Source organism: Thunnus albacares, chromosome 5 (assembly GCF_914725855.1).
Source record: "Thunnus albacares chromosome 5, fThuAlb1.1, whole genome shotgun sequence".
In the NCBI taxonomy this organism is placed as follows: Eukaryota; Metazoa; Chordata; class Actinopteri; order Scombriformes; family Scombridae; genus Thunnus; species Thunnus albacares.
This window is the reverse complement of record NC_058110.1, coordinates 27,265,345-27,278,475: the sequence shown is the minus strand read 5'-3', so window position 1 is coordinate 27,278,475 and position 13,131 is coordinate 27,265,345. Positions and strand designations below refer to the sequence as shown.

The window sequence follows — 13,131 nt, the reverse complement described above, 5'->3', positions numbered from 1 at the left end:
CATATTTGAAAGTTTGCACCCTCTGTAAGCTGTAGGCCTACAGTAATAAGAAAAATGGAAATGCAGCGTCATGTGGTTGAGCCAGACAGTACAATAAGAGTAGGAGTAGGTCTGTCAGAAGACTGGTTCATTGTCTCAGTCTGAGGGTTATCAAGCCAACTAAGCCGGAGACATTTTTCCTTTTAAACTTCATTGCATGAATTTGAGTTAAATGTGCGTTTGTCAGTGACGCAGCAAGTTTAATCTCTCCAGTTCTGATGTGTGTTATCTGTTTTATTTGGTTATTGCACTCTTTATCTTATTTTCTGTACTTTTGTCTGATTTCACGTAATTGTACTGCTGAAATGTTTTCATCTTGATTATCCTGTGTGAAGCCACCTGTAATTTTGTTTTCAACAGTCCTTTTCAACCTCATTGCATGAATTTGAATTAAATGTGCGGAGGGCCATGCGGCAAAAGATTAGAGGCTTTTTTTTTTCAAAAAGCCTTCAAGTAATGAGAGCCCAAAGTTTTATCTTCCCAGTTCTGATGTGTGTTATCTGTATTATTTTCCTATCTCATCTTTTATCTTAATCCTGTGGTGTATTTATTGTATTTTGATTTCTATACTTTTATTTGCCAGTTAATTGTACTGCTGACATGTTTTAACTTTGATTATCTCATGCAAAGCATCTTGTAATTTTGTTTTCAAGGTGCTGTATAAATAAACTTATTTATTATTATTAATATTAAAAAGAAGAATGAAGAGTAAAAATATACTCCATTTACTTGATTGTTACATGATCATTGTATCTGATGTAAAATTATTAAATCACTTGCTTATTAAACATTATTACAACAGAAAATATCACAAATGAATCACTTGCAACAAACTAATTGCTCACAAGTGACATTTTTCTTAGTAATCAATGATCACTATCAGGCCATCTGTTTGGACCCATGTTAAAATGTTTAGACTCTCCTATTAAAGACAAGTTTTTTCACAGAGGACACTTTGAGCAGTTATAGCAGGAAAAGGCACAGATGTAGATAATAATACAAACAGTGGCTGCCTCCCATTACATGTCCCAGTAAGACATCACAGTGAGTGTGCATAATACAGATTCACTGAAACTGAGACATGTGAATGGAAAACATATATCTGCTGTGAAAATACTCTATTGGTTTCTATTACAATAGCTGTCATTGTCCTCAGGTTGATGGCGTTTCTTCTAACTGTCCACAGGAGGGAGCCATGATGTTTAGTCAGCGTTGTGTTTACTTTTACATTGTACATTTATTATGTTGTGGAGAATCTGTCAAATACAGCCACTCCTTAAAATGCAGAAGAGAAATTGTTTTGAACCTAGATTCTTCTAAAAGGCTTTTGGCAAATCTACAAAATATCTTCAATTTGATCCAGTCAAAGTCTTGAAAGTTGAAACTAATTGGCAGTAAATCCAAAATGTTGTGCTTTTTCAAACCTAAGACTGCTGCCAATTCAACCAGTCATAACGTTTGATTGCTCCCCTGCTGAATTTATTTCCTTATTTAAATACATTAACATTCAGCTGACATTTGGTCTTTTAAGGCCCATATTAACAATCTCTTAAAAAAAAGGGCTGACGCTGAATAACTAGGACAAAGTTGGCAGTGGCTACCTTTAATTAGATTATGAAGATGCGATGCTTCTGTATATGTTAAATTTTCTTACCATAACCCTTCAGATTTATTACTGTCCCCAGTGTTTACATCCATCACAGTGTTTTTAGTGGCCAAATCCACCGTTACACCTTCATTTATGATGGTAGTTAATCCTCCAGCAGCTTGTGTATCTCTCCTTGTATTTACTGACTCCACCAATGTCAAACTACAGCCTCTTACTGTCTTGTGGTGGTGGTGTATTATATGTAGAAAAGTGTTCCTATTCTTTTGTCCATCCTATTCACATACACGAGATGAACAAAATATTAGTTTTACAACCTCAGTAATAAACATAAAGCTATCACCTTTCTGACAATGTCAACAAAAACTGAAAATGTATAAGCTTCATAAAAGTTGAATTTATGGCAGAGCTGTTGTATTGGATTGCATTATATTGCACAGGTGTTCCTAATAAAGTGCTGGGTGAGTGTAAAGTAATTAGACCAGAGCTATAATATGAAAATATATATATTTGGCCATGAAAAAAATTAAAGAAATACATTATGTGTATATATTATATTTCACAGAAATGTATTGTTTAATATAAATATAAGATTTCATTGCCTACTTGACACAACACTTTTTTTCAAGATTTCTTTAGTATAAATTTTTGTTACTTTAAAAAAAGTACATATGATGTCAGGCACAATATGGGAGTGCTGAACAACAACAAAAACTGGTGTATAAATATTAAAAAATGAAGGATGAAAACAAAATAATTCAATGCAATGAGAGACAAATAAATATTCAAAATAAGTTAAAATTAAAATTTACTTTATAAAATTAAATGATGATAAGAATAATATATATTTTCTTAAATCTTTAAAAAATAAGATAAAATAAAATAAAATAAGGAAATACATTAGAAAATTGCAATTTTACCTTCATCAAATATATTTCTGTCATATTCTGAAAAACCTGTTGCTTTTTTAGAAGAGAGAGAAACAAGGTTGAGAACCTAAAAACCTCTGTTGTTACTCATATTGTCATAGTAACCAATGATATCTTTAAGATTAAATCAGTGAGTAACATCAGTGGTATTGAAAACATGAGAATCAGACTAAAATGTCATTGTTATTTCACACTGAGAGAATAAATTGACAGAAGTTTCATCAACATGTCAACAAAAAAAAAAAACAACACTGATGACGACATCCAGCCTGGCTGCTGTGATTGGCTGTACGGCCTGTAACTCAACATTGCGGGTAGAGGAGGAAGGGGCGGGGCTTAAACGTAAGAGGAGGGATATGGTGCTATCATCATGGCGGGATGCATGAAAATGACAAACGCTTTCATTTCTGCAAGTGCTAAGTCAGTGGTTTTCATGGCGCTGCTTATCTGCTTACCTCGAACCTCACACCAGGATACGGGTAAGATGAAGTGTTACGTGGCAGCAACGGACACCTTAGTTTAATCGATACGTATTTTAAACAACAGAGTATTACCGGCTAACTCATGTTAGCTTGTCTTAACGTCTCTGATGCAGTGATACTGTAACGTTACAGAAGTTAGTTTATGCTTAGACTTTGTGTCACTTTTCACATAACGCGGTCGCTGTTGGCAGTTTCTCTGATTCTGTCACTATATAGGAGAGAAATATCATTTCAATTAATCATTTAGTGTGCTGTTGAAGATTTGCTGAGTATAAATCTGACAAATCTTAACGTTTCTCGACCTTAGAAACCCGCCCCACCCTCACGTCTCTCATAACGACCTAAATATAAAACTACTGCGTCACTGATCATAAACCTGTTTTATACAGAAGTGGAAGAAGTACTCAGATCCTTTACTTAAGCGAAAGTATCAATACCACAATGTAAAAACACTTCATTACAAGTAAAAGTCCTGCATTTCAGATTTTAAAACAATCAGGAGCCCAAATGAACATTGAAACTGGTTTTCGTTGCTGTAATCATTCCTCCTGTTCATACTGACCTTTGGAAGATCTCTTCATAATGCACTTACAATGTAAATGATTGGGGACAAAATCCACAGTGTGTCCACAGATGTCAACATTTAAAAGTTTATCTGAAGCTTATATGAGGCTTCAGTCGTCCAAATGAGTCAAATCAGGTAGATATCTTTCAATGTTACAGTGTTTTTAGTCCCTCTTTTTGTTACTATACTTCCACTGCAGCTCAACAGGGAAACACTGTCCGAGGAAACACAAAGAGGGAATTTAATGCTAAAAAGAGGCACATATCCACTTGATATGACTGATGAAGCCTCATATAAGCTTCAGATAAACTTTTAAATGTTGACATCTGTGGACACACTGTGGATTTTGGCCCCTATCACTTACATTAAAAGTGCATTTGAAGGGGATCTTTTAATGGCCATTATGAACAGTAGGAATGATTACAGCAAGGAAAACCTCTTTCTCTGTTCATATGGACACCTGACTGTTGTTTCAAGACAGACTCAATACTCTAAGTAAAAGCATTGAAGTATTACCAGCTAAATATACTCAAAGTACTACAGTAAAAGTACTGTTTAGCAGAAAATCGGGCTGTGACGGATATCTTAAATAAATTTAACAGTCAGTGCATAAGCAGCGTTTTATTATTGTAGCTGGTCAAGGTGGAGCTAGTTTGCTTTATAAGGGTCACAAGATGAATCTGGGGGGTCATGAGATGCTAGATTGAGTAGGAAAGAAGAAAAAACATAGTTCTGTTTCATAAATATGGTTTATTTTTTTTTCTTTTCTTTAATATTTGTTTTTTGGTGAAATATTGGAGAGTTTTACTTCTTTAGGCCTCAAACTTTTATTTATTTGAAACCATGTGTCGGAAAAGTCTGGGAAAGGTTTGGCAAATCCTCACATATGAGATGCTTGAACCAGCAAGTGTGAAATGTTGGCATTTTTGTTCAACAAAATGACTAAACTAATAAATTGATTACCATAATTGCTTTCAATTGACTAAACAAGTAATTGACTTGTTGCAAGTATAATTGCCACCCAATACAATCACCCTGCAAGAGCACCACCCTTGTATAGCTCATAAAGTTCATTTTAGGGTTGAGCTAATGATTCTTTCAATTTGCTTAATCTGTCAGTTAGTTTTTAGATTAATTGTTTGGTCTATGAAATGTCAGGAAAAAAGTGAAAACTTCCCCTCACATTTTCTCAGAGCTCAAGGTGATGTCTTAAACTTGTTCTAGTCCAATAAACAGTCCAGAGAAAAGCAGTACATTTGTCATTTTCAACAACAACAATCCTTTTCCTACAAATATGAAATATCTAAAGCCTGATATAGTTTATTCCTCTGTATCATAGATCTCTATTGTTGTCCAAAAACTTAAATGAGCCACATGTTGCCGTGGGTGATCTTACATACACCATCCTGCTGCCGTAGATACTCACCACAGCACAACAAATGCATTATTTACAGCTGAAAATAGTCACAAATGCACTATTTACTCTTGTTTTAATCATGTATTCTAAAACTGCAGTGTCTGGTTGTTTTTAAGAACCGTTACTAAAAAAAAAGGAAACTATTTTTGACCTGTTTTTTAAGATTTTTATCTCCAGTGGGAACCAGTGGGTGGGGAAGTTGGAAAGTATTAAGACAGACAAACAAACTGTTGTTGATTTTAGTCTTTTCATGGGATTTAATGACGTAAGTCTTTCTCTTGGAATATATTTTGACATGTCACAGTAGGAAAAGCTCAGGTTTAAATAAAATTAATGACGGCTGATTTAAATTTGGCTGCTTCGGTTTCAGGGTCCTGGTATTGGTCATACTGTCTGGGTCACTTGAATATAACATGGTGCATGTTTACTAGTAACACCGGTGCTTTCCCACTGTGAGAAAGTAAAGCATAACACCAGCCTTAAAGCCTTTAAATACGTCATTTTTTGAATGTGTTGTTCATGTCTTAGTATCACATACATGTTTCTGCTCATCAAACCCAGGAAACAAGTCTCTCATACTTAATCTCGGGGATGGAGAGCAGTATGTGAAGACAGGGTCCAATCTCTTCTGTTATAACAACGCCATACTGCCGACCTGGAAGCATATCTGGACCAGGATTCAGGTCAGTTAGATGAATGGTCTCCTGTCAAATCAGAGACTTTATTATTCTATGTTTTAATGATTTTTCTGAATTATAGCACAGTTTAATAATGTTTAAGAAATAGTGCTGTTACAGTTCTCTTTCCCTCAGTCTGGCAAATTTGGTTTAAAGCAGACATATGTTGTCATTCTCAACATGGGGAAAAATAGAATATAGAGGGTCAAAAGTTATTAAAACATAAGTTATATGTTGCAGCACATTTCCACTCAGTCAGACGGTTGATAAAGGTGTTTTAGGTCCATACTAATGAAGAATTTCTGACAGGTCAGAGTGTGGAGTTCAAACACGTTTAAGGTGGAGACTGTTGATGGGGAGGAGGAGCTGCAGGAGCTGGAGCGCTTCAGTGTCTGGGGCTGGTTCCAGAGCTTGTTACGTGAGGGCCACAATGAAACCACCATTAACATCAGTCTGTTCAGCAAGAAGACCTGCTTCAAGATCGACCCCGCTGATAACACTAAGTACACTGTCAAGTCAATTCGTAGTAAGTGGGAAAACTTTTAATTAACATAATTAATCTGCTTGTTATTGATCACATGTTCAACAACACGATGTTTGTTTTTACCTTGCAGAGTTTGATATCTATCTGTTTTTGGTATTCCTCACCGGAACGTTGTTATTCCTCTTTGCAGACTCACTCAGCAGGTAATTCTTTTCCATTCCTTTCCCTTTCTTTTAGCTCTAAGTCCTAAAAATGATTTTAAAAGCTTATAATATGTAATCAACTACTTTTATCTCTCACGTGAAGGAGTCAAGTTTTCTTCTACTCTGCCGGTATGAGCACAGGAATGATCGCCTCCCTCATCATCCTCCTGTTCATATTGGCTCGGTTTTTGCCAAAGGTAAGGTCTTTTGTTTATCCTCAAAACATTCATGATTTTACAGAATAATCTTTGTTTTCTTACTTAAGTTTTCTACACTTTGTGTTTGCTGTTCCCACAGAAAAGCCCTTTTTACGTGTTGATAATTGGCGGCTGGTCATTCTCCGTGTACGCCATCCAGCTTGTCTGCAGGAATCTCGGCGTGATTCTGCGAGAACACTGGAACATGGCATTAGGTACAGACCCGTCATGCACACTAACTTCATATAGTTAAAGTTCTTAAAGGACAGGTTCACAATTTTTCAAGTCTGTCTTAAAACAACAGTCAGGTGTCCATATGAACACTGAAAGAGGATAAAGGATATAAGAGGAAAGATCACCTTCAAATGTGCTTTCAAGTCATTTTGTGCAAAAATACATTAAAAGTTTATCTGGAGCTTATATGAGGCTTCAGTTAGTCATATCAAGTGGATATCTTTGTGTTTCCTGAAAATAGACTGAACACATGCACAGTGAAAGGAGTATTTTGAAAGCTAATCCAGATGGATATACTTAAGCCGTAAATGAGGAGTCCAATTATTTGCACTCACGTGTGTAAACGATGGATGAACAGTCCATGAATACAAGTTAACTTTGCCATTTATCAACTCAACTGTGACTGAGAAGCTCAGAGCCAAACAAATCTCTTCATGTATTTTTATTTCCTCACTGAAATACAGACTATTCATTCTGTCTGGATAGTAGTCTGTTGATTTTGTATATTCTGATGACATCTGCTAAGCGATGAATCATTTGATCCATAAAATGCCAGAAAATGATAAAAAATGCTCATCATAATTTCCGAAGTTTTTCAAACTGCTTGTTTTTTTTTGCCAAGCAACAGCCCCAAACCAAAAGGTATTTAGTTCAACTTCATAGTTTTTCCCTGTTGAGCTGCAGTGGAAGTATAGTAACAAAAAGAGGGACTTTGGTACTAAAACGGACTGTAACGTTGAAAGATATCTACTTGATTTGACTCATTTGGACAACTGAAGCTTCATATTAGCTTCAGATTTAAATACATTTTTGCACAGAAGGAGGACTGTGGATTTTGTCCCCCATCACTTACATTGTAAGTGCATTATGAAGGGATCTTCTAATGGTCTGTATGAACCTTATTTATCTTATACCAGCCCTTTATTCAGCAGGCCATTTTAGCTCCTGTCCCCTCATACAGAACTATGATGGGTTGTGGGCCAAAAAAAAAAACATGTGTAAAACAGCTCTATTGTCACACTGAAACTTATACAGAAGCTGCAATTCAGCGAGCAGTCTTTAGGTTGCACAGCTCTCCACAGGGTTAGTTCTTCTTTAACACTGTGTAAGTCGATATCTCTGTTTTCCTGTCTTTGTCAGGTTATGTGGTGGTGGTGGGATTCATCAGTTTTGCTGTGTGTTATCGATACGGTCCTCTGGTGGATAAGAAGAGCATCAACATCCTGTCATGGACGCTGCAGCTCTTTGGCCTGCTCCTGATTTATTTAGGAATTCAAATCCAGCAAGTCGCGTTCGCCATCATCGTGGCAGCTTTGCTCTCCAAACATCTGGAGTATCCAGTCTATCTGGCAGTTGTTGCATGGAGGTGGGTGTTTTCAAATGCTGACAGAAGGTGGCGTAAGAGTACAGCGAGATGTTAAACTGAAAATCCACTCTTAGACAGCTTGTTTGGTGTTTCTGTTATCTCAGGCAGTATAATGTAGATCTGTTATTGTATGTGCAAGAGTTTCTGATACTGCACAACATTATTTATGATCTCTACTATATTTAAAGTCACTTGTTCTTTGGAAAGTGTTGCATGACATCATATTTCTGCCTAAACTTCTGAATCTCAGCAGTGATCCATGTAACAGCCTGTGTTATATTGCATTTTCCCTTTTAGTATTGGTTGTCACATTCATTTGTATTTGTATAGTAATACTGTATAATTGTTGTGAAGGAGGATCAGAAGGTTTGTTCACTGGAAGCCAGAGCCGCGTCGCCTGCTGACTGAGGAAGAGTATCAGAAGCAAGCAGAGGAAGAGACTCGGCGAGCGCTGGACGAGTTGCGGAAGTACTGTAACAGCCCAGAGTTCAGCCCGTGGAAGGCAGTGTCCAGGCTTCAGTCCCCAAAAAGGTTGATATTGGGATTTTCTTTTCCTACGTATATAAATCTTCACTTAGATACATGATGCTTTTGATTTAGGCTCATTTTAGCTAATAACTCAGTAGATTATTACCATGAAGATATATAGTTACTGTGATTCAATACAGTGCTTATAAAGAGTTATAAAGAGTATTCATCCCCAAATGTTTTCATGTTATATTGTCTTACAACATTGAACCAAAGAAGATTTAAAGGGGAACTCAGAAACACCGATTTTACACATCAAAGTCTGTTGCTGCGGTCGAAACATACGTCCTATCGTCTCTTCCTAACCGCTTTTCCTTGACCTCAATGGAAAACATCATGAGGTCAAGGAAAGATGGCGATGGCGGATTTTGTTGATGTGGAGAAACTACAATGTTCCGAAAAGATGGACAACAAAAAGCTCATCTTAGATACTTTGCCCTGTGCGTTCTTACCGTGTTGTTTCATGCAGGCTATATAACTGTGGACAACACAGTGAAAAATATTACTTCATTACCAAGATCTTATAGATATAGGCTACCGTTCACAAAACTGAAATGAAATTGTCACATTGAGAATGCTTGCTCACGCTCACCCTACTGAATACCAATTATTGTATTAAAATAAATGTTAAATATATGCAAGATACATATTACATGTCAGGCCTATAAATCTGCTACTGTACATATCATCATTCTTAAGTTTCAAACATGTTGAATTAAAAACATCATTTGACTAAAAACATCTCATATTACCTTAAATATTGCTGCTGCAAGGAATTGTGGGATGAAATGATTTCCTTTGCTTTCGTAAAGGATGGTCACGTGTACCGTAGGCTGAAGGAGATTAGAAAGGAAGCATTCAGAGAATTCAACCAGCTCTCATCATGGCCGCCACTTAGATACTTCCGGGTCATTTCACTCAGTTAGGAACCTTCATGAGCAAAAAAGACTATTCAACCGTAACCTGCCTCTCATCTCATCTCTGCTTGAGGCAACATGAGCTGCTACTAGCAAAACACACTTGAATCTGAGACTGAACTGTTAATGATTGAGTGACATTGTGGGTAATGTAGATGTTAGGTTTTGATAAGGAAGAAGAATACATGGAATAAAAAAAGACGTTATCTCTGGTTCTGCTGGGTCGAATTTTTTGATCCTTAAAAAAATAACAATCCATCGAGTCCAGCAGTGTTATAGAAAGACAGTGTTAAATCGGTGGCGTGTTCTTCTAACGTGGTTGTTTTGTCACTGATCAACAGAAAAGTGTAAGACCAGAGAGGTTGTAGGTTTTGATTAAGACTCGCCGTCCAGATGCAGGTGTTTTTATACTACAATCAACTGAAACCCCTTGACTACACACAGGTGATCTTCATTTAATTATTATTTCTTAAACCAGTTAGCTGCACCAGTGATTATAATAAGAGGTCCGTCCTACTAACGGGTGTGAACACTTAGGCAAACAGAGGTTTTTTTTCTATTTATCACTTTCTAGAGATGTTTTTTGACATTAACGGGTTTTTTTCTGTTGATCTTTGTCAAAAAAAGCCACATTAAATCTCTTTGATTCAATGTTGTGAAACAATAATACATAAAAACTAATGGGGGATTGTGGGGCAGCTGTGGCTCAGGAGGTAGAGCGGCTCGTCCACTAATCAGAAGATCGGTGGTTCGATTTCGGGCTCCTTAAGTCTGCATGTCGAAGTGTCCTCGGGCAAGATAATGAACCCCAAATTGCTCCAGATGGCTGCGTCATCAGTGTATGAAAGATTAGATTCCCTCTGATGGGCAGGTGGGGACTTTGTATCCACTGAGCGTATGAAGGGGTGAATGTGGCTCGTAGTGTAAAAGTGCTTTGAATGGTCGGAAGACTAGAAAGGCGCTATACAAGTACAGTCCATTTAATGCTTTTTATAGGCACTGAATTTTGTTATCTAAATTAATAAATATAAGCAGGGAAGCTTAAAAAAAAATTATACTCCTCTATTAGCATGCAGTGGACATAAGTGCAGTAAACATTGATTACCTACTCATGCGATATTACATACATTAGTGGATACAAAGAATCACCATCTAACAAATGTTGAATAAAAACCATGTGGCCCAACACTGACTGGGATCCTCTGTTGCCTCCTTCACTTTCTAACAGCATCAGTAAGTTCAGAGATGTTTCCAGCATCACGGAGCAATCTATCACTGAAAAACAAATCTCTTGGGAATTGAATTATTAATGCTTTATGGGTACTGTTTTCAGTAATGTTATTGACTTTTGGGGGCTGAAATTGAGTACAATTTGAGACATTGATCAACAGGTTTTGTTTTGTTTTGTTTTGTTTTCATTTAATTTATTCAAAATGTTAGATTGATTAACTGTCCTAAGTAAACTGCAGATTGTTGTCTAGTTATATTAAAATTAGTTTAACCAAAATGCAAAACAACTCACGCTTTAACAGAAAGGTCATATTCAAAAAAACAAATGGTCTTTCACAGAAGTGAAAACCAGCATATGTGTACAACGTACCTACTCTTACAGTAAATGTTTTGCATATAACATGTTATCTAAAGGTTTTTACTGATATCGTCACTATAATCCACAGGTTTGCTGATTTTATCGAAGGGTCACCTCACTTGATGTCAAACGAGGTGTCCGTCCACGCGCAGGAATATGGCTTCGGAGGATCGTTTTTCGAGGACGAATTTTTTGACACAGATGACGAAGAAGAAGAAGATATTAAACCTATGACAAAACCAGAGTGAGGAAGCGCAGTGTCAGAGGATGTGTGTAAAAAAGAAAACAGAAACAATCATTGGAGATGATGAGAACGGTGATTGGAGAACGGCTCCCTGTGGCTTCTCTGTAAACGTCAAAGACTGACTTTGAGCAATCAGTGTGGAGGCGGGGTCAACAAATGACTGGATTGTCATCGTAGTAATACGAGCCAACTTGCGTCACAGTGTTCATCCAAGAAATGACAAGCAGAACAAATGTGGTCAGATTTGTTAAAAATGGTAATGTGATGTATTTTCAAAAAAACAAAACCAAATGTCTTCTTTTTTGGGGGGAACAACGGCTTCTGTTAAACTTGAAGTTATGAACTCAGTGATTGAGACCGGTTGGAGATCAAAGCAATTGAACTTTTACTGTGTGATTGTAGTTTGTGTTGTCTTAAGTCGTAACTCAGAAATACATTTATGTTTTAGTTTTCAGAACTTTTTTTTGTTTTTTTTTTTGTTTTACAGCCTTGAGGCTCTAAATGGGCTCCCTGCAAATGCAAACTAGGAGCGTTCAGGTTACATGTATCCACGTCACTGTGATGAGTTCTCATTTTTCTGAGATAGCAGCATGATGAGGTACAAGTACTCATGTTTATATTCCCAAAGTATTTTGAATAAAAAAAATATATTTCAGCTCTGGTAATGCATTATTAGTATCATTGTAAGAGATTATTAGGTGTTATTTAATGTCCACATGGTTTTGGTTAATTATGAAATGTATTTAAAGCCAAAAAACTAACATTTTATCTTTCATGAAGGATGTTTTCACCTTTACTAAAACAGGATTTCTTTCTGTTTTTCTGTAGTATTTCCCATGAACAATTCAAGATATTTTGCTATTTGCATCAAGGGCTGCAACTAATGATTCATTCTGTTTTCTGTTTATCAGTTAGTCTATAAAATGCAAGAAAATTGTTTTAAAAAATGCCCATCACAAGTTCTCAAAGTCAGACGTGACATCTTCAAATTGTCTTTGTCTAAAAAAAAAAAAAACAATCCCAACATCCAAAAATATTCAATGCACAACGAGACAAAACATAAAAAAAAACAGCAAATCTCTGCAGCAGAGAGGCTAAAATTTGGGGCATTTTTGCTTGAGTAATGACTTCATCCATTACCGAAATTGCTTGTGATAAGAAGATAGTATTAGAAAGACTGTTACTAAATACATGACCAGGTGGAGGAAGATAAAGTGGAATTTCCACTCTACGAACAGCAGAGGGCTGAATTATGTCAATCACAGCATTTACAGAGGCTGAATGTGACTATTAACAGCATCGGTAAACAGTTTTAATCTATGTGTTTGGGAAGTGAGTCACTTAAAACCAGCGTTATGAATTACATCTTTTGATTTTTGTCTCTTACCTAGAATCCCTAAGTGAAACTGCATCTAACTTTGAAACCCCCACCCTCCCCACACCCGGTCCCTTACGTGATTTTTCTTAGTTGTCCTGTCTCTTGGGCTTCTGTTTAACTTTAAATTTTTTGTTAAATATGACCTTAATTTTCTAAGAAGTCTCAGGAAATTCTACCATCTGTGGCAAAGAAGAAATTTCTGACCTTTATCTTATCTGTACGTTACCCCTGTCATCTTCTTTGGCATATCTTTCTATGTAGCTAAATCTAATATTTT

The 13,131-nt window shown here is 36.4% G+C and overlaps 1 protein-coding gene across 2 annotated transcripts; it reads left to right on the top strand.

Moving 5' to 3' along the window:
* Positions 1–2,910: 2,910 nt before the first annotated feature.
* On the top strand, positions 2,911–12,131 carry nemp1 (nuclear envelope integral membrane protein 1). Of its 2 annotated transcripts, XR_006403587.1 has the most exons (10): positions 2,911–3,053; positions 5,600–5,721; positions 6,025–6,241; positions 6,330–6,402; positions 6,506–6,599; positions 6,700–6,814; positions 7,974–8,199; positions 8,554–8,730; positions 9,986–10,088; positions 11,321–11,405. XR_006403587.1 is itself a non-coding variant. In XM_044352878.1 (9 exons), the coding sequence occupies exons 1-9, from the start codon at positions 2,945–2,947 to the stop codon at positions 11,478–11,480; spliced, it is 1,293 nt and encodes a 430-aa protein (XP_044208813.1). In that variant the 5' UTR covers positions 2,911–2,944; the 3' UTR covers positions 11,481–12,131. The 2 variants fall into 2 exon arrangements, 1 of the variants encoding a protein (XP_044208813.1); XM_044352878.1 differs by lacking the exon at positions 9,986–10,088 and having other exon boundaries at positions 11,321–12,131.
* Positions 12,132–13,131: the final 1,000 nt, after the last annotated feature.